Source organism: Nansenia antarctica, assembly GCF_963989245.1.
Source record: "Nansenia antarctica genome assembly, chromosome: 1".
NCBI lineage: Eukaryota > Metazoa > Chordata > Actinopteri > Argentiniformes > Microstomatidae > Nansenia > Nansenia antarctica.
The window spans coordinates 36,182,929-36,205,045 of record NC_137674.1 but is presented as its reverse complement, the minus strand read 5'-3'; the positions used below and the strand labels follow the sequence as shown (position 1 = coordinate 36,205,045).

At 48.1% G+C, this 22,117-nt stretch overlaps 1 protein-coding gene across 1 annotated transcript in view; it reads right to left on the bottom strand.

The window, feature by feature from the left end:
* Window positions 1-940: 940 nt before the first annotated feature.
* kcnh5b (potassium voltage-gated channel, subfamily H (eag-related), member 5b) overlaps window positions 941-22,117 on the bottom strand; it is a gene marked incomplete at both ends in the record, with an annotated part of 66,915 nt that continues 45,738 nt past the window's right edge. Inside the window, 2 exons of the mRNA XM_080522398.1 lie at window positions 941-2,194; window positions 17,717-17,913. Of these exons, the coding sequence (XP_080378524.1) occupies window positions 941-2,194; window positions 17,717-17,913 (1,451 nt within the window). The remainder of the gene's footprint in view (window positions 2,195-17,716; window positions 17,914-22,117) is intronic.

Here is a 22,117-nt window from a genome sequence, read left to right as displayed (position 1 = left end):
GTAGAGATTTGTAAAGTGAGTCCAAAAAGGTTGTCCAAAACAGGTAATAATCATGTTGATACATGGGATGAGTTAACGTAAGATGAAAATGGCAACGTTAGTTAACGAGTATTTACTAAGGTAACGTCAATGTTAACATGATAATGTAAAAGAGAGAAATGATGGTAATGTTATCGTTGGTGTCCGCCATGTTTACAGTTAGTTTGTAAAGACTTTAACTGACCGTTGAACTGATTTCAGAGCACTCTATGACTTTGAAAACCAGAGCACTCTGAAACCAGCAGAGCAGATTTCGAGAGCGTATATACGAACGCACCCACAGTAACATAACCCCTTGGACAAGTATCAATGTGTATCAATGTGAATCTATGTTCCAGTAAACCATGGTACTTCAATATGCAAACCCTGAATGTCCATATAATAAATCATCAATGATTAAAAATATTAATATATATATACATACACTAATATATATATATATATATATATATATATATATACATATATATATAGTGTATAGGAATAAAATATTCGTTCTCTTTAAATTACTGTGCATGCAGTCAACTGCATAATGTACAGGCAATAAGTAAATGGAGTCATAGTTTGTTTCTTTGACAGGCCAGAATCCAGCTGGACATGCATAGACATGATCAAGTATTTACAATCACAAAAAAGGGTCTGACTCATGGAGTAGAACTCTCTTGTCGGACCACAAGAGCCAAAAAAGTCTGTGTGCAAACGTTTAAGTAAGTTAAGTCATAAAGCGGGATCGAAGGGAGGCTGGCGGAGGTAGAAACTGGAGGACCGGAGGCTTATTGGGGCTCATCGTAATCATCAATCAATTCCATGCATTTACAATGAGCCCGTCCCTCCGATTTCTGACCTCCACCAGCCTCCCCCCTGAGTGAGTGAGAGGGTTACCCTCTATCCCCCCTCCTTTTCACACTTGTCCATCATCTCCCCTCCTTTCCGGATCGGGGGACACGGGTCTAGAGACGGTGAAGATGTCCTGGCACCTGGTTGGTTTGGTTGTTTTGGGGTCAGAAGAAGAGACGACAGCCCGCCCCCCTCCCTGCGAAAGAGAAGAGGGTGACCTCCTTTCCCCCCTCTTGTTTTCCGACGACAGGAGTTTGAGAATCTCGGCCACTTGTGTCTCCAGCGCGCCCATGCGGCCCCCCAGCGCCTGGATGTCCCCCCGCAGCTCCTGCTTGGTCTCCTGCAGCGAGGCCTGCAGGGTCTGGGTCTCCGGGATGATGGGGGGGGGGCAGAAGAAGGGGTGGGGGGACCCCGGGAGGGGGCTCTGCTGGAGGGGCGTCCGGGCCTCGCCCGCCCGGTCAATGCGCAGCTCGCTCTTGGTGATGCCGCTGTCGCACGAGTCCGTCTTGCGGAGGGGGTTGATCTTAGACACGCCCCCGTCGTCCTCCTCCCCCCTGTCCTCGATTCTACTGCCCCCCCCACCCCCGTCATGACCTTTGCCCTCCTGGGACAGCATCTCCACGGACACGGCTTTGGGGACGTTGTTCAGACCCTCCTTTTTCACCTCCAACGGTGGCGGGGCAGTGGTCAAGTTTTTGAGGCGCCCCCAGCCCCCCCCCCCGGAGGCCTTGACAGACTTGACCAGAGCTGGGCTGCTGCTGACCTTGAGCCTGACCGGGGGCTCCCCCAGTACCCCCCCCACCCCCGCCAGCCCCCCCACCACCCCCACTGGGGGGCTGGGGTGCATCTCCAGCACGTCGTGGTTGTTCTGCTTGACGTGCGTCTCGTAGGTCAGGGACGTCTGTGTCTGCATGGGCGTAACTTGCGACACCGTCAGCACGCTGCTGCCTCCGCTGCAGCACACGCCGCCGGAGAGAGGGGGGGCCCCGTTCTGAAGCGAGGGGAGGGGCCTCTGGACGTTGAGGGGCAGGGAGTGCTGCAGGATGCTGTGGGACAGCTGCAGGCTGCGCGGGTGCAGGTGGTGGTGGTGGTGGTGGTGCTGCTCCACCTGCAGCTGGTTCTTCTCCAGGTCCAGGTGCTGCTGCACGACTGCTGCTGCAGCGGCGGTTCCCTGGTTGCGCAGCTCCTTCTGCTGCTTGAACTTCTGGAAGAGCTTGCGGACCGGGTGGTCCTGGGGGATGGTGAGCTGCACCTCGTTCTTCTGCCTCTGACGCTCCTCCTCCTCCTTCTTCACGTCGCTGATCTTGCGGAAGATGATCTGCAGCAGCACAGACAGAATCAGAATCAGATCAGAATCAGAATCAGAATGGACCTATCGCTAAGCCACGCCCCAAAATAGAAATGTTCCAATCATATCACAGCAAAAGTCACTACAGGCAGAAAACTCGGACAAACAACTCGCTAATATCTGATGGGGAGAAGCTTCTAGACCAGGGGTCGGCAACCCGCGGCTCTTTTGCCCATCTTCAGTGGCTCCCTGTGGCTTTGACCACAAATGGAAATTAACAACGATTATTTATTTTTTACGTTGCCGCGGTGTCTCTCCTTGAACTACAACTCCCTGCTTACGCTGTAATGTTGTACGAGGGCCAATAGGATTCGGATATGTTGGCACATGACTAGTATTTTGACTGGACCCAACATGAGACTGGATGTGACAGTTTTTTTTCAAGAGTAGACCTATATCCCCAGCGATTGACGAAGTACTGCGGCAGGCAAAGCAAGAAACTATCCACATTGTCTACAACTTTGTGGCTAGATTTATAGACGGACATCGGCGACGCACATCGATGAACGGGAGCTTCCCGGTGAGCGCTATTTGCCTACTTTTAAATGCAAAAAGCGGCTTGTCTTTAGCTCAAACCGTTTCCGAATTATGAACTTCTAAAGAAGGTATGATATTTGGGAGCGCCGGCGTTCCTGTGGGTCTGAGAGGGTTTAACTTAAAATAGTGAAAAGAGGACGAGGGAGGCTAGTTTTCATTTGGTACTGTAGTCTACAGTCTGTAGATTTGTCTATTTTTTGGCTGACGATCTCTTGGTTTGCTCACTTCCTCCGGATGAAATTACAAACTTATCCATATTTTTTCTCAGGCTAGTATAGCCAGATAAAAGTATCAACCCACTTGTTAAAAGGCACCAGAATACACGAAATTGCATCTACTCTGTTAAAAAAAAAATTGGGGGGGACCCCCCAGACCCCCTTTACGCTATCCTAGTGTTTCACTTTTGTAAAGCACAATACGTTTGCATTCGGTTGTATGCATATGTGCTAAGACTTATGTATTTGTAGCCTACTATTTTGATAGTAGGCTAATATATAGACACTTACAGCATGTGTTGCCTTCATTATAAGGCTTATATAAGGCTTTACATTTTTTGCGGCTCCAGACAGATTCGTTTTTTAGTTTTTTGGTCCAATATGGCTCTTTCAACATTTAAGGTTGCCGACCCCTGTTCTAGACAAAATATTATTGTCATCTTTTAAAAAACATGTCTATTACTTGCTGTGGTAAATTAGAAATTTGCCAACTTCCACCATTGTAAGTCATTGAATGTCATTCAGTCACGGTCGGTCGGTCAGTCAGTCACTGTCAGTGAAGCGTTGTTTGTTTGTCTGAGTTTTCAAAGGGGGCGTGGCTTAGCGATAGGTCCATTGCTTTTATTACATCAATGTACGGATACAAGGAGTAAAATTCTTAGGTAACAGGTTCAATTAGGCATTGGCATTGCAGCAGAAATACTAAATCAAAAATTAGAAGAAGTAGGAATACAAAAAGTAGAAATACAAGATCAATAATAGAATAAGCAGGATATAAACAATAATCAATCAAGAATATCATGTCACTGATCTTACAGAAGATGACCTGCAGCAGCACAGACACCGAAAAAAACATAAACAGAAAACTTGTTATCATTCCAGAAATATCGTTTACTGTAGTAAGTACTGAGAATAGTCATATTTAGAGGTGTAAGTGGGGTAGTGGTGGTCTAGGGAGATAGTGAGTTGGAATGGTGATCGGAAGGTTGTGAGTTCAAATCCCGCCTGAAACACCACCACCACTAAGTGTGCCCTTGAGTAAGGCACTTAGCCCTCAGTTACTCCAGGGGGAATGTCCCTGTAATTGGATTAAAAGCGTCTGCTAAACCCCCCCCCAAAAAATTGGGAAATGTACAAAAATAGTACCACTGTCGATCTACAAGTGCCAGCCTGTTTGTGTAACCAGCCAGAATTCACAAAGCAGCACATTCAGGTCCCCTCTAAGTGCCTGTGCTTTCGGGGGATCTGTTAAATTATCCATCGCCTGTTGTTTGGGGTTGTTTTTAGTTGCCTTTTAGCAGGGCCAGCCGCTGGCATAAGCAGTCTATGCTGCGGTCGCTCAGGGCCACAACCTGTCACAACAACCACCCGTCAATCAAAAACAACTCTACTACCCCTGTCAACGAAATACCCTTCAATCAAAAACTCCACTGACCACCAAACCCCCCAAACCCACTGTTTTTATATTGTTTTTGTTTTGTTGTTCTTGTCTACCAACGGGGACCACGTTCGATTACACTTTTACATGCTATCCTCTGGGATGTACTGTCTGTACTTTTTACCCAAATAAATCAATCAATCAATCAAATCAATCACCCCGTCAACAAAACATGTCGGAGGGGGGGGGGGGGCACACTACAAATCTTTCTTAAGGCCTAAAAAGTCTTTCAAAAGTCCTAGGGCCGGACCTGCCTCTTATAGTAGTTAAACAAGGCATGGCTGTTCTAGTGTTAAGGGGATCGGCTGAGAGTATCAGAAGACAGAACACTGATCTCAAACTCAAACAACAACAAAGAAATATGAAATATGGCCTCAAAAGTCTATCATCATTACTGTTTCTCATTCTATTACTGAAAAAATCTGTGAAAAAATTACCAAAATAGGAAATCTGTCCCATCAAGTGTCTATCCGTCTGTTGTAACGAGCCAGAACCCCCACAAGGCAGCACGTTCACGCGCCTCTAAGTGCTGTGGGGGGTCTGTTAAATTACCCAGCGGCGCTTCTTCTGTGCCTTTCTCTAGGGTTCGACCTGTGCCTGTCGTGCCTGTGTTTCCAACGGCACTCCTTAGACACTAATTACACCGGGAATGACAGGGATCTCAGCCAGCCGCGGACGATAAGTGTTATTCTTCGCTAAAATAATAACGGTCTCCGACGCAAGCTGACAGTGGTAGGTAGGCGTGTGTGGGTGTTAAGTATTAAATTGGCGCCAGGAGAGAGGAGGAGTGGGGGAGAGGAGGAGGGGGAGAGGAGGGGGAGGAGCGGAAGAGGAGGGGGAGAGAGAGGATATATGGATCCCTCCTCCCACGTCCCTCCCCCACTCAGAGGCAGAGAGGGCCAGGGGGGCGCAGGGAGGAGGCAGAGAGGGGTGTGGGGGGGCCAGGGGTGCCGGGGTGGAGCAGGGAGGATGCCATGGGGGGGGGGGGGTCAGGGAGGAAGCAGAAAGGCAGTCAATCGTCAATCACAACACCTGCAGAGAGAGAGCTTTGGGTTTGTAATCCAGAGGCCCATCGCTATTCATTAAGACACTTAGGATGTTCCTGAACAGTCCATTTGTGTGATGAATCATTGACTTCCTACACTTTCAGGGACAGCAGAATTGTGTAATTTGTCATTACCAGACACAGTAAACGTTCCCTTGTGTGCTCTGGTGTTTTTCCGCTCGCAATGAATATACAGTATACACAACATGAGCTCAACAGCTTAGTTCGACTCTTGACAACCAGTGAGCCTCGAAAGAAACGCAGAATGAGTCAGCAGATCGGTATTAAGAGAAAGGTTCATGCTTGAATATCATATTAGAAGAAAAAAATACATCTTCTTGACATAAATGTTGCTACCGCTTGAAGGGAAATACTTTGAAGTAGGTTGTTATTTCTAGTTCTGGTAAAGTAAGTAATAAAAGATTAATACTTGGTAAATCTAAGAGTCAACGTCTTGTTTTGATTGACAGGTTAAGTGTGTTTCCCGCTTTCTTGAATTGTCCCTTTGAGTTGTCCAGTCAGGCTCGGAAAAGACTTGACTGAAATGGGGTTGCTATGGTGGTTATGGTTGGCATGGTGGTTATGGTTGCTGTGGTGGTTATGGTTGCCATGGTGGTTATGATTGGCATGGCAGTTATGGGTGCTATGGTAGTTATGGGTGCCCTGGTAGTTATGGTTGCCATGGTAGTTATGGTTGCCATGATAGTTATGGGTGCCATGGTGGTTATGATTGCTATGGTAGTTATGGGTGCCATGGTAGTTATAGGTGCCATGGTGGTTATGGTTGCCATGGTAGTTATGGTTGCCATGGTAGTTATGGGTGCCATGGTGGTTAAGGTTGCCATGGTGGTTATGCTTGGCGTGACTCATTATCCCTTATTTGGCTGAATTTCCACTTGAACCAATTATTATTACCTTTTCAGACTCCTACTTCAGATGTGTAGCAGCAACAATACCGCCAATTCTATCAATAGTGATGAATGATGATGAATGAACGATGAAGGACCTATTCTATTACTGTAACCTGGTGAGAGGCACTCAGGACCCAGAGACACAGTGACACAAGACAGCTTCAAATCACCCAGCAGACCACGTTCCTTCCTGTCCCCCTGTCTGAGTTATCACACATCGTCCTCAGGAAGGTGAGACGTCATATGATTTAAACATGACAGAGAGAGATGGAGATCAGCGAGAGTGAGTCGTGAGTCACAGAGTACGTGAATAGATTACATCATTCTCTATCAATGCTTTCATTTCATCAGGAAAAAAACTAAAACATAGCTCTGTGTCTGTGAAATCTATTATAATAATTATTATTATTATTAGTGAATAGAGACACGGTGGTTTAAAGTGAGCTCCCAGACAGTCCTGCTAATCACCTCAAACAACCCTAAAGCACCCTTAACAACACAGGAGAGCCTGAATAACCACAAACTGGCAGCTAAAAGAACACAAAACCACCCAAATGGATGTTTTATGTACATACCATTCAGAAAGTACACCACATTCCAAAACCAAATTCAAGTAACTTGAGCTCTCGGACAAGTAAAAGATAAGTTCACTTGTCCGAAGGACAAGTACCTGAAAAAGCTAAATGTCAAGTCCTGTTTGGGAACCGCACCTGTTTGGGGTGGTTTGGGTACCGCACCTGTTTGGGGTGGTTTGGGTACTGCACCTGTTTGGGGTGGTTTGGGTACCGCACCTGTTTGGGGTGGTTTGGGTACTGCACCTGTTTGGGGTGGTTTGGGTACTGCACCTGTTTGGGGTGGTTTGGGTACCGCACCTGTTTGGGGTGGTTTGGGTACTGCACCTGTTTGGGGTGGTTTGGGTACTGCACCTGTTTGGGGTGGTTTGGGGTGAATGATGGGGCTCCCTACGCAGAGTTCAGTATGCAGATTGTAGAATGCATTATGCTAATGAGGAGGAGAATTAGCAGCTTTGCCTTCAGGGGATTAGCTTCTCCTTATAAGAAGATAGAAACACTGATCCAAAACTCAAACAAGCAATATGGGCACGTAAAAGTCACATTTATTATTCAGTTGGAAAGAAAAGGGGCCTGCAGCACTTTGGAGCTGGGGATGGGAGAGAGAGAGGAGTGCAGCAGGGGTGAATTGATAATCAAAGCCTAAAAACAGACAACCTATTCCAATCCTTAACCCTATGAAGTGTCTGTCCCAGTTCTACCAGAATACAGCAGGTATAGTGACACTATTTTCGGAATTTCAGAATTCAAAGCTTGGTTGTAAAAGGCAGTTGGAGTACAAACCAATTCAACTCTTGTCCCCTTCATCAAAGTAAGATTCGAAATAGAACAACAGACAAACGCCAATGTTATATTTACACTGTTAACTTTACACAATGCTTGAATGAATATGTGGGTCATTAAACTACTAAATCCCCTCTCAGACACAGACGATGTCCTCATGACTGCAGGGGTGTGTTTTGGTCTGGGCTCTGGGCTTGTCTTCACCCAGTCTGTGACAGAGAGAGAGAGAGAAAGAGAGAGAAAGAGAGGATGTGTGTTGCCCTATCTAGCAAACTCAATACCCTGTACGGCCCAGGAGGGATAAGCTGAGAGTGATGATGAACTCTGTCTCTATCTCTTCCTCATCGCTGCTGTCTCTGTCTCCCTCTCTCCCTCTCTCTGTCTCCCTCTCTGCCAATGTCACAACAGGCTGCACCGCCTTCCTACTGTTCCTTGTTTGATGTCTTCCTCTTCCTCTGCTTTAATGTGGCTCCTGTTGTGTGTGTTAATGTGGCTCTACATTATTTCTTAATGGATGTTTAGTGCATTTGTTTTGTGCCTGACTGTATTCAGAACTGTGTGTGTGAATCATCAACTAGTTGGACCCATTCATGGATTGTGGTCTCTCTTAGCCTGGTCTCTCCTAGCCTGGTAAGCTACCGTGGTCTCTCCTAGCCTGGTAAGCTACTGTGGTCTCTCTTAGCCTGGTAAGCTACTCTGGTCTCTCCTACCCTGGTAAGCTACTCTGGTCTCTCCTAGCCTGGTCTCTCCTAGCCTGGTTAGCTACTCTGGTCTCTCCTAGCCTGGTTAGCTACTGTGGTTTCTCCTAGCCTGGTAAATCTCTCTGGTCTCTCCTAGCCTGGTCTCTCCTAGCCTGATAAGCTACTGTGGTCTCTCCTAGCCTGGTTAGCTACTGTGGTCTCTCCTAGCCTGGTAAGTCTCTCTGGTCTCTCCTAGCCTGGTCTCTCCTAGCCTGATAAGCTACTGTGGTCTCTCCTAGCCTGGTTAGCTACTGTGATCTCTCCTAGCCTGGTAAGTCTCTCTGGTCTCTCCTAGCCTGGTCTCTCCTAGTCTGCTGTGGTCTCTCCTAGCCTGGTAAGCCTCTGTGGTCTCTCCTAGCCTGGTCTCTCCTTGCCTGGTTAGTCACTGTGGTCTCTGGTCTCTCCATTAGCCTAGCGAGCCAGTGTGTCGCACGGTGCCCAGATTCGCTCTGGGGTCTTTAGGAAAGACAAACAAGCCTGTCAGAGAGGAGCCACGCTGTTATGTAACAGGTCACACTCTGCCAGCGCAGCAAAAAGCTATTAAACTGTCACTACACGCACGCAGGCTCTGTAGAAACATAAAACACACACACACTAATTAGTCATCATCGCAGAGGTACGTGAAAGCCGTGGAGGGGGTCGTGGTAATAACAACGTCCCAGGTACGAGCGCTTGTCTATCCAACCCCATTACACCGAAAACGAGAATCTAAAAAGCTGTAGTTAATTCCCCCCCCCCCCCCTTCCTCTTTTCCAGGTGCTGATGTTAACATTAATCCAATTAGCAGTCCTACAGTGGCATTGGCCAAGCAGACTCAGCAACCAGGCTGAGGGAAACGAGTCCAACAAGCTGCACTTCAACTTCAATCCGCAGCTGCCAGCACACAAGGCCATCGAACAAGTCTTAAATTATGCAGAGCACTCAGCGATAAAAAAAAAACACGATATTACTGCAGTGAAACAGTTGTGCATTTTTATCACCACCACATCACATCAACTGGAAATGCTATTTTTAACACAGCCTTTAGTAGGTGCCTTTTTTACTGCCGCCTCGGGAGTCAAATGACCCCCTCTTTACAATCCTCAAGCTGCTACTTACACACAACGACCACTTGTTGGCCGCTTGTAAATTAGCCTTCCTCCTACTCAGAAAAACAGCAAAATAGCTTTATACTAGCTTATCCTGATGTGATTTTGAAAATGTAAGGATACTATCTAGGAAAAGTCATGAAAGGAGGGTTCTGAAATTTGATCGAGTGCAAAGATATAAACATTTTCTTTACTCACAAATGACCCCTCGTGGCTGTCCTAGTGTTAAAAGGTAGTCCTAAAGTAGCTAGCAGAATGCTGAGGTAAATTGTGTGATTCCTGGATTGTTGAGGAGGGGGGGGTATTATTGCCTAGTAGTCGAGTTCATTCTGGTTGCTGGGGGTGGTGGGTGGGGAGGGGGGAGTTGGGGTCTTGATAGGTGGTCTCATCGCTTCCTCTCTTGATTAGATTTTTCTGATACAGAGTTATATTTATCTCCCAGAGGACACCGGGGCGTGAGGAAGTGGGATGCTGCAGAAGAAGAGTGGGCCTCTCTCTCTTCCTCCTCTCCCCTCCTCCTCCCCATCCTCATCTGCCCTCCTCATCTCTCCTCCTCCTCCACTCTCCTCCCCTCCTCATCTCTCCTCCTCCCTCCTCCTCTCTCCTCCACCTCTCTCCTCCTCTCTCCTCCTCATCTCCTCTCCCCATCTCCCCTCCTCATCTCCTCCTCCTCCTCCTCATCTCCTCCTCTCTCCTCCTCTCCCCTCCTCTCCTCTTCATCTCCTCCTCCTCCTCTCTCCTCTCCCCTCCTCCTCTCCCCTCCTCTCCTCCTCCTCCTCCTCCTCATCTCCTCCTCCTCCTCTCTCCTCCTCTCCCCTCCTCCTCTCCCCTCCTCCTCTCCCCTCCTCTCTCCTCCCCATCTCTCCTCCTTATCTCTCCTCCTCCTCTCCCCTCCTCCTCCTCTCTCCTCCTCCTCTCTCCTCCTCCTCTCTCCTCCTCCTCTCTCCTCCTCTTCTCTCCTCCTCCTCCTCATCTCTCCTCCTCCTCTCCCCTCCTCCTCCTCATCCGTCCTCCTCCTCTCTCCTCCTCCTCCCCCCTCCTCCTCTCCCCCTCCTCTCCCCTCCTCCTCTCTCCTCCTCCTCTCTCCTCCTCCTCTCCCCTCCCCCTCTCCCCTCCTCCTCTCTCCTCCTCCTCTCCCTTCCTCCTCCTCATCTCCCCTCCTCCTCTCCCCTCCTCCTCTCTCCTCTTCCTCATCTCCCCTCCTCCTCCTCATCTCTCCTCCTCATCTCCTCCTCCTCCTCCTCTACCCTCCTCCTCTCTCCTCCTCTCTCCTCCTCCTCCGTGGGAGGGGTGCTCTCTCTCTGGCTGTGCTGCTCTCATCACACGGAAACACAGGACACTAACTCAACCCCCAGCATGCACCTGGTTAACCTACGGTGACATATTAATACCTGAGGCTCACCTTCCTGCGATAGTGAGATAATCCAGACTTACTGACAAGAAGGGGGAGATTACGAGGAGCTAGGAGGAGGAGGAGGAGGAGGAGTGTGAGGTGGGTTGTTTGTCTGTTTTTCCATCTCTTCTTCCTCTCTCTCTTTCTCTGCCTCATTCCAGCCACACTCTCTCTCTCTCTCCTACTCTCTCTCTCTCTCTCTCTCTCTCCCCCCCTCTCTCCCTCTCTCTCTAGGGCTCTAGGGAGTGTGGGGAGGCGGTGGGGGGGACCCAGACGGGAATGAGAGACCACTACTCCTACCCTGGGGACCGTCTCAGTGGGCGTGAGGTAATCCTGCCTGTCACCCCCCCCCTACCCCCCCTCCTACGGTAGTCACAGTGTGTGAGCGTGCTTGCTGAGGGTGGACACACACACGCACACGCACACGCATGTCTTCACATTCACTCACACGTATACACACACACACACACGCACATGTCTTCACACACACTCACACGTATACACACACACACACACACACACACACGCACATGTCTTCACACACACTCACACGTATACACACACACACACTCACACACATGCACACACGCACACCGGATGACAATGAACTAGTAGCTCGATGTAGAAGAAGAACCGTCTTAAGAAGCACCAAGCAGGTTAGGGACACTGTATGTGTGCTCCTGTCCATCCTGAAGTCTGCCTACCCACCCACAAACCCAGACCACACACCCACCAAGCCTGTCCCACCCACCCACACACACCACAAAGCCCCCCCCACCCAGCCTGTCCCTCAGGCAGCCCTGCATGTCTTCTCCTCTCCAGAAAGATAACTGGGTCAGTTTTCCTCTTAAGTTCAGCGATTCATTATTTACCAGACAGAACAGGCATGGAGAAAATGAGACTCTGCATGGCTGACTTCCCCCTCTCTCTCCCCTCATCTTCTCTCCTCCTCCTCTCTCCTCCTCATCTCTCTTCCTCCTCTCCCTTCCTCCTCATCTCTCCTCCTCTCTCCCCTCTTCATCTCTCCTTCTCCTCTCCTCTCCCCTCATCTCTCCTCATCTCCTCTCCTCATCTCCTCTCCTCCTCTTCTCCCCTCCTCCTCTCTGGTCCTCCTATCTCCTCCTTCTCTCTCCTCCTCATCTCCCCTCCTCCTCTTTCCTCCTCTCTCCTCCTCCTCTCTCATCTCTCCTTCTCTTCTCTCCTCATCTCTCCTCCTCATCTCCCCTCCTCTCCTCCACTCCTCTCCTCTCATCTCCCTCCTCATCTCCCCTCCTCCTCTCCCCTCCTCCTCCTCTCCTCCTCCTCTCCTCTCCTCCTTCTCTCTCCCCTCATCTCCCTCCCCATCGCCCCCACGGCTTTGCACGCGCACACACACACACACACACACACACACACACACACACACACACACAGACACACACACACGTGCGAGTGCACGCGCGCACACACACACAGAGACAAACAGACAGACAGACACACACACACACACTCACACACACACACTCACTCACACACACACACACATGCACCTTTTACTTACATCATGAACACCACCACCATTACCTCCAGTCTCTTGGAATTCAATCATTCCCTTTCATGCATTCTACCCTACCCTGCCTTCTCTCCCTCTCTCTCTCTCTCTCTCTCTCTCTCTCTCTCTCTCTCTCTCTCTCTCTCTCTCTCTCTCTCTCTCTCTCTCTCTCTCTCTCTCTCACACACATGCACGCACACTCACACGTGCACACCCACACACACACACGTGCACACCCACACCCACACACTCGCACACACACACACACACACACACACACACACACACACACACACACTCGCACACACATGCAAGCACACACTCACATGTGCACACCCACACCCACACACACTCACACAGACACTCACACACACACTTGCACACAAACACAAAACACGTTTTCCACCCTTCTTGTCTTCTAGATGTTTGTTTCTTTCACCATTAATAGGCTTTTAACCCAAGAATAATCAATATAATTCTTTATGTTAATCATAAATATACAACAGCAAGAAACACAACTTTAATTACTGCAGTAAAACTTTACCCTAGTGGTGGTGGACGCCCCTGTGTTTAATTAATGAAATATCACAGTAATCACATTCTGTGGTGGTGCGCGTGCTGTTTACAAATGTTGCACCTCTGAGCTGATTTGGCAACAATATGGATCGGTCTTTATAATTCAACAGCAACAGTTTGAGTCTATTCTAGAGCAGTTTTGAATGGGAGCCCAGCAATGCGCATGAGCTCATAATTGACACTAGGGGCCGTTTCTGAATAACTGAAAAGTAATATTGTATCGGTGAATAGGAGATACCTAGGGAGTATCTCTGAATCACAACTGTAAAAACAAACACAGCATTTAGTTATATTTTGCTCTCTTTCATTGTAAATAATGCATTATCTTTGCATTTCAACTCAAGTTCAACTCAAGAATCTCTTGATTCAATATGGTACAAATGTCCTCTTTAATTTAAGACCACAGCAAATAGTATGGAATACATATTGTACCTGGGATGAACACACCAACCAGGTGGTGGAAAAAGCACAACGTCGCCTCTTCCATCTCAGGCGGCTGAAAAGGTTCGGCTTAGGGCCTCAGATCCTAGGGGCCTTCTTCAGAGGCACAACCGAGAGCTTCCTGACAGGCTGCATCCCTGCCTGGTACGGGAACTGCATTGCCCCAACCCACAAAACACTGCAAAGAGGGCAGTGCAGACAGCTGAGAGGATCAGCGGATCTGAGCTTCCCTCCATCCAGGACACGTACAGTTTATCAGGAAGGACCCCAGCCACCCCAATCAGAATCTGTTGGAGCTACTGCCATTGTGAAAACGGTACCGTAGCCTCGGGGCTAAAACCCAGAGGCTGACAAACAGATATGTCCCTCAAGCAATCAGGCTGCTGGGGAAATGCACTGGAAGAAAACAAGACTGTCCACTCTAAACCAACCACACTCACGCTACAAAAATAATAAACATTATATGACTACTTGCACACTACCTGATTACTTGAACACTACCTGACTGTTTGACTACTTGTACTGTATCATATTGCATTCCATCTTATTGTACTTTGCACAGCAGTTTTGCACTATTGATTCCGCTGTAGTACGACTACCATCACTTTATCACTTGATTATTACTTACTTACTTATTCTACTTTACTCTATTATTGTGATTTTATATCTTCCTGCAATGCCAATGTTGAAGAACCTAAACCAAAGATTTTTACACTTGTGTACCTGTAGAGTGCAAAATAACAGCATCTGCACACTCAAACACACTAGTTTATTGCAAGCTTTCGGTCATAGACCTTCTTCAGCTTTCAACTTTTGCACAGTGTTTGAGTGTGCGGATGCTGTTACTTTGCACTCTACTGATACTCTTCAGTTCCAGCACCTCAGCAAAGTCTGATCACGGATGAGCGGTGGTATTTTAATTATTACACTTGTGTACCTGTACATTGGAAATTCTAATACTTAATACTACTGAAAAACCGCTTTTAGGCTAGACTGCCTTGGGCTTTACATGTTTAAGGGATTAGATCTAAAGGCACCTCTCTACTGACATGGTCTGTTACAGAAGATATCATATAGTAGCATCGAGCAATGTTAGAACCTGTTCAACGTTTCCATACCCACAGTGCAGAGCCGCAGAGATAAGCTACATCCTTAGCATACCAAACGCTGTCACCTCAGAGTAAGAATGAAAAACAGCAGATTTACAATTTTTTTGAAAAGCAAATATATCAAATATAGCTTTCTTTAGTCAGGTAACAAGTCTAAAAGCCTAGCAGCAGCGGTGGCCTAGCGTGGAAAGTAGCGAGGTGAAAAAGGTTAAAGCTTAATGCTCAGCTTTACTCACACACAAACAGCCATGCAACAGCAAGGTGCTTTCGTCTGCAAAAATTCACAGCATGCCGTTAAAACACGACTGTCAGCAAGACGTTTTTTAAAAGCGCATTTCCTTGCCTCCCTCTCCACTTGGTAACAAGGCTTGGTGAGAGTTTAGTGTTCCAGCCGTTTCAAATCATTCATTTTTTTCTTCTTTTTCGGTCGAATCATTTGCTTGGTTGAAGAAGGGACAGAAAGGACAAACAGCTTGAGCATCTGCTACCACACGCACACAGTCACACAAATACTTCATTAACCAAATAATTTGAGAAAGAAAAACTTTGCGTTGTTTTGAGATGACATAAGGTGTCCCTCGATAACATCTGCTGAAGTACTTCCTGTAAACAAACACCCTTGGAGAGACTGTCTCTCTGCATCTACAGTGAGTAGTGTCCCTAGCAGACAGTCATGTCCTCTGTTCTGAACTACTTCTTGTAAACAAACGCCTCGGAGAGACTGTCTCTACAGTGCTAGCTGTCTCTCTATCTACAGTGCTAGCTGTCTATAACAGACAGTCTCTCTGCATCTCCAGCGCTAGCTGTCTCTAGCAGACACATCTACAGTGCTAGCTGTCTCTAGCAGACACATCTACAGTGCTAGCTGTCTCTAGCAGACACATCTACAGTGCGAGCTGTCTCTAGCAGATTGTCTCTCTGTATCTACAGTGCTAGCTGTCTCTAGCAGATTGTCTCTCTGTATTTACAGTGCTAGCTGTCTCTAGCAGACTGTCTCTCTGCATCTACAGTGCTAGCTGTCTCAGCAGACAGACACATCCTCTGTTCTGAAGGAGAAACCTGAGGTAACGAGGTACTGGGTTTACTTTCCATAACAGAATACCAAGCAGAACCTGCCAGAACCTGCCGTGCTCAGCGCTGACCCAAATACAGGACAGGACAGCCCGTCATCCCTGTCAGACTCTGTGACATCTCTCTCTCTGTGTGACAGCTCTCTGCATGGTGTGTGTGTGTGTGTGTGTGTGTGTGTGTGTGTGTGTGGTGTGTGGTGTGTGGTGTGTGTGTGTGTGTGTGTGTGTGTGTGTTTGTGTGTTTGTGTGTGTGGTGACTAATGAGATAAGGGGTCACGGAACTGGGTCTCAATCACCGCTCCAACACACACACACGCATGCACAGGCACCCTCCACACGCATGCACGCACACACACACACCACCACACACACACACAGACACTCCACACACACACACACGCACCCTCCACACACACCCTCCACACACACACACACACACACACACACACACACACACACACACTCCACACATTGGGTTGGTGCAGGGGAGAGCCAGGCACACACAGAGAGGAGACCACATGCTAATATGAGACCTCATGCTAATATGAGACCACATGCTAATATGAGACCACATGCTAATATGAGACCACATGCTATGAGAGTACGTGACGTTAGAATTATAAGGTTCTATCTCCATTTTTGTCAAAATTTATTTTTTTACATAATCTGATCCATTAGGTGTTTACTAATGCCTGTGTGGTGTTATTTTTTAAATGTTGAAACTTTTGAGTTAGTAATTAATAAAATACAAAGGTTCCAACTCACAAAACATGTGGAATGTAAAAACGTTGACGCTCAATATCTCTGAACTGCCCTAAACGGAGATAGAACATTATAATTCTAAGCTCACGAGTAGCTAAAGGCCACGGTCAGTAATGAGGGTATTGGTATTGTATATATAATTCATTATATAAACGTCATACACTGTACACAGACGTGCTGAGGTCATGAGAGATAAATGATACATGATAAACCTTTCTAATCGATACTAATAATGTGGGAAGGGAATTGTCATATTTCTTCTTTGGATGGGTGGATATAACATACAAACATCTAAGCAAAAAGGCTACAAAAAGCACTTGCAGGTGAGGAGAGGGGGAGGGAGGAGGGAGAGAGGGGAGGGAGGGAGAGAGGGGAGGGAGGAGGGAGAGAGGAGAGGGAGGGTGTGAGAAGCCTGCATCTATGTGGTTGCTAATATGCCATTTCGCTGACCAAAGCGACTTACACTGCTGTGAATGCATACATATACATACATACATACATACACACACTTTTCAGTATAGCCTATGTGACTGCAGCTGGTGAAAACGGGAACAAGTCGGCAACCAATTTCATGTTCTGCCTTTTCATTCTGAAAAACATTGTTGAAACACTAACAAGGTAGTAGTGGAGGATTACTCACCGAATCCATTGCATTGCAATGTTTTGGCTTGACTAGCAAGTGTGTCATTGATTTTCAACAAAGTTTAAATTTATTTAAACATTTCTGAATAAAAGTCTGGAAACATTTTGATTGGTTGCCGACTTGTTCAAACACACAACCTAAGCGTTGTTAGTGCCATGCTCTAACAGCTAAATGGTAAATGGACTGACTTATATAGTATAGCGCCTTATTCCAAAGCGCTTTACAACGTCCTCTCATTCACCCATTCACACACACATTCACACACCAATGGCAGCAAGCTACCATGCAAGGCGCCGGCCCGCTCATTGGGAGCAATTTGGGGTTCAGTGTCTTTCCCAAGGACACCTCAATATGTGGCCAGCCGGGGTTCGAACCACCGATCTGCCGACCTTGCGATCATTAGATGCCGGCTCTACCTCCTGAGCTACAGCCTCCCCAGCTGAGCCACAGAGGAACACAGAGGAACACAGAGGATCACAGAGGAACACAGAGGACCACAGAGGAACACAGAGGACCAGAGGACCATAGAGGAACACAGAGGACCAGAGGACCATAGAGGAACACAGAGGACCACAGAGGAACACAGAGGAGCCCAGAGGACCACAGAGAGGCCCCAGAGCTGCGGGAGGGAGTCTTACCCGCTTGCGTAGGTTGCAGGTGAGGATCAGGTTGCGTGAGAAGGAGTTGGCGAAGGCGGTGTAGAACTCCAGGACCTTTAGCAGCGCCTCCCGCTTGATGACGTGCAGGTCGCAGTACGTCAGCGCTCGCACGTTGGCACACGCGTGTGCGAGGGTCGTCTCCTTCCAGAACACGTCTCCAAACACGTCTCCTTTACCTGGGGGGGGGGGGGGGGGGGGGGAGTAATGAAGAGAGAGAGGGGGGGGGGGAGTAATGAAGAGAGAGAGAGAAAGTTAGAGAGAGAGAGAGAGAGAGAGGGGAGGACAGAGAAGTAATGAAGAGAGAGAGAGAGAGGGAGAGGGGAGGACAGAGTAATGAAGAGAGAGAGAGATAGTTAGTTAGAGAGAGAGAGAGGGAGGGGGAGAGAGAGAGGGGAGGACATAGTAATGAAGAGAGAGAGAGACAGTTAGAGAGGGAGAGAGAAAAAGAGAGAGGGGAGGACAGAGTAATGAAGAGAGAGAGGGAAAGTTAGAGAGAGAGAGAAAGAGAGAGATAGAGAGAGGGGGGGACAGAGTAATGAAGAGAGAGAGAGAAATAGAGAGAGAGATAGTTAGAGAGAGAAGGAGAGAGAGAGAGGGGAGGACATAGTAATGAAGAGAGAGAGAGACAGTTAGAGAGGGAGAGAGAAAAAGAGAGAGGGGAGGACAGAGTAATGAAGAGAGAGAGGGAAAGTTAGAGAGAGAGAGAAAGAGAGAGATAGAGAGAGGGGGGGACAGAGTAATGATTGAAGAGAGAGAGAGAGAGAAATAGAGAGAGAGAGATAGTTAGAGAGAGAGAGAGAAAGAGAGAGAGAGGGAGAAAGAGAGAGAGAGTTAGAGAGAGAGATAGTGAGAGAGAGAGAGAGAGAGAGAGAGAGAGAGAGAGATAGAAAGGAGGGAAAGGACAGTTGTTCAGTCAGTGTATAATCTATTATGAAACACTCTTTGATAAAGACCAGACACATCTAACGAGTGTGGAGTACCACGTCTCTTCTCTTAGAGTAATTACACATTCTATCTGATATTTCTGAGACCTGAAGGTTTCGTAACTTCCTTAGCGACTAGCTCAAGCGCGCAGTGCACCTGTCTAAGCCTTAGCAACCAACGATACTCATTAGCGACTTCACAGTAAATGTTAGCCCGGTTTCAGACTCAAAGAAAACTACTATCTATATTCTAATTTCAACACATTTCCCGCACGTTACGTCAACATCAAACCTGTCACGAACACAAACATCAAACGTTCTGATGTCAAACCTGAGGGGCTCGCGTCTCTCTCTCTCTCTCTCTCTCTCTCTCTCTCTCTCTCTCTCTCTCTCTCTCCTCTCTCTCTCTCTCTCTCTCTCTCTCTCTATCTATCTCTCTCTCTCTCTCTCTCTCTCTCTCAGGGAGGTTGACACCGCATGTCACCACCATGAAACCCAGCTAAACCTTCTCCAAACGGTTTACACACACACACACAGCAGAGAACTCTACCGTCAAATCCTCACAACCACAGACAGAGAGGGAGATGGAGAGAAAGTGTGATGAGAGTGATTCTTTTCCTCTACAGTGCTACGATTCCCCAGGGGGGGGGATCACTGGCAACTACAAACCCCTGCAGTACACTAGCCACATCTGAAATGAGCTCCCCGGAGTCCCTCAGCAAGCAGCCAATTAATGTGGTAGGTCAGAGAGCTCAGGCTGGGGGGGCGGTGGAGGGGTTAACACTAGAACAGCCGTGGGTGGGGGGGGGGGGGTCATTTAACTAAGTGAGTGAAAGATTTTGTTTTAAATCTTTGCAATCGATCAATTTTCAGGCACCCTCCTTTCAGTACTTTTCCTAGATATGTGCGTTCTACCACCCAGTATCCTTACAGTTTCACGCTAAATCACATCAGGATAAGCTAGTATAAAGCTATTTTGATGCTAGTTTTTCTGTGTAGGAGGCAGGCTAATTTACAAGACGGCGCACCAACTAGTGGTCGTTGTGTAAGTAGCAGCTTCCCATTGTAAAGACTATGGTCATTTGACCCTCAAGGCAGCTCTTATAGTAGGTAAAACAGGCACGGCTGTCCTAGTGTTAACCTGAGAGCAGCTTGTCTTGACAGAGGCTGGAGCAGAACACCACGTCCCCGTCCCCCCCACCGCCACTACCACCACCCCCCTCACCCTCCTCACCCTCTGTGGAGGTGGGACGAAGGTGGGATATCTCGTGTATCTCGTGTGATCAATGGTGACCATGGAGACGCCATGCAGACGCCCCCCCCCCACCCATACAAGCCTAGCAGTCAGATTGTTTATTATGGTTGCCCTCTGAAGAAAGGGGGCGGTGGGGGGAGAGAGGAGAGGGAGGGAGGGAGGGAGAGACGGGAGGGTGGGGAGGGAGGGAGATAGAGGGGAGGGAGGGAGAGAGGGGAGGGAGGGAGGAGGGAGAGAGGAGGGAGGGGGAGAGAGGGGGAGGAGGGAGAGTAAGTAAGTAAGTAAGTAAGTAAAGCTTTATTTATATAGCGCCTTTCGTACATGAAATGCAACTCAAAAGCGCTTTGAGAGAGGGGAGGAGGGAGAGAGGAGTGAGGGGAGGAGGGAGAGAGGGGAGGGAGGAGGGGAGGGGGGAGCGGTACAGCAGTGATAATGTCTCATCTCTCTGAGCTAACAGCACAAGCAGGCGTAGCGTAGAGCTAGCTCACTGGACCGGAACATATTGCTGTGTGAATAGGCGGCCGGGCTGAAATCCCCCTGATCTCATATCCCAGCATGAATAATGCATTACAAAATTAATCGGATCATAATTTCTTGGCAAAACAAAACCCAAAAAAATAAAAGATTTGTGGTGTTTTCATTCAAAGCCAAAGCAGGAGGAGAAATTCATAAACTGATAAGGCTGGGTAAGGCTTGGGTAAGGCTGGATTGGTGAATGATTGTTTTTCCCGCTCCCACATGACTGTGGTGAGCAATGGGAACTTCCTCTCTGCCTGTGGCTGGGGGTGAGGAGTTTATTTAACTAACTGTGCCTCTGTGTGTGCGCGGGGGGGGGGGGGGGGGGGTGCTGTGTGTGTGTGTGTGTGTGTGTGTGTGTGTCTCTGTGTATGTGTGTGTGTGTCTGTCTCTGTGTGTTTGTCTGTCTGTCTCTCTTTGTGTGTGTGTGTGTGTGTGTGTATGTGTCTGTCTGTCTGTGTGTGTGTGTGTGTGTGTGTGTGTGTGTGTGTGTGTGTCTGTCTCTGTGTGTGTGTGTGTGTGTGTGTGTCTGTCTGTCTGTCTCTCTGTGTGTGTGCGTGTGTGTGTGTGTGTGTGTGTGTGTCTGTCTCTGTGTGTGTGTGTGTGTGTGTGTGTCTGTCTCTGTGTGTTTGTCTGTCTCTCTTTGTGTGTGTGTGTGTGTGTGTGTGTGTATGTGTCTGTCTGTCTGTGTGTGTGTGCGTGCGGGCCTCAACACACACTCCACACGGGGCATGATCTTTCTCCCATGTGGAGAGGGAGGGCTGGGAGTCCCCAATGTCGAGTGGACCTACATAGCCACCAGGCTAGCCCACCTGCTCCACATGCTTAACAATGACGATGCCACCGTTAGAGAAATGGCCAGGGCCTCTCTCCTACTGGATCTACGCAGAAGGAAGATCCCCCTGGCCAGCGCACACCAGAACGACTTCCTCGGCTTCAGGAGGAAAGACTCTGGGAAACTGGATTCCCAGGCCAAGGGCTTCGGGGTCTGGTCTGACTGGCCGGATCTCAATGACCTTTGCAACCAGACTGGAGTTCAGCTAAGATGGACAGAACTTAACACACAGACTGAAGTCCCTGTCTCTGATGAGGTGATCACAGACCCCTGTGTGATTGTGAAGGCCGACATCACAACACCGCAGGAAGAGACTGTCGGACTGCACAGAGACTCTGCAAGGAGGGTTCTGCTCAGCCTGAAGCAGTCTGAGATCAGGCAGCACTGGTGTGGACTCAGACTACAGGGAAAGCTAGCCTGTTTGCAGTTCGCTGACCACTCAGTCTCACACTCAGTGTTTAAGAACGTCGCTGTTGGTGAGGATGTTCTGAAATTCACCATCAAAGCAAGACTGCAGGTATTACCGACCAAGTACAATCTGTCCACCTGGTATCCCCACACTCACAGTCCATTCTGTTTAAACCATCAGGATTCACAACACCTAGAGTCCATTGCACACATAACAAATGGATGCAATGCATACAAACACCTGTACATAGCTCGTCATGACCGTATTGTGGACATTGTGTCTGATACAGTACAAAACATCTTACCATCTAGCGCAGTTATGTACAAGCATGCCAGAGTGTTACCAGAGTGGTTTGGTTTTGCCAATGATGTTTTTTCCAACATCCCAAATACACCTGATGTTGTCTTTGTTGACACCAGCCACAAGGAGGTGCTGATTATAG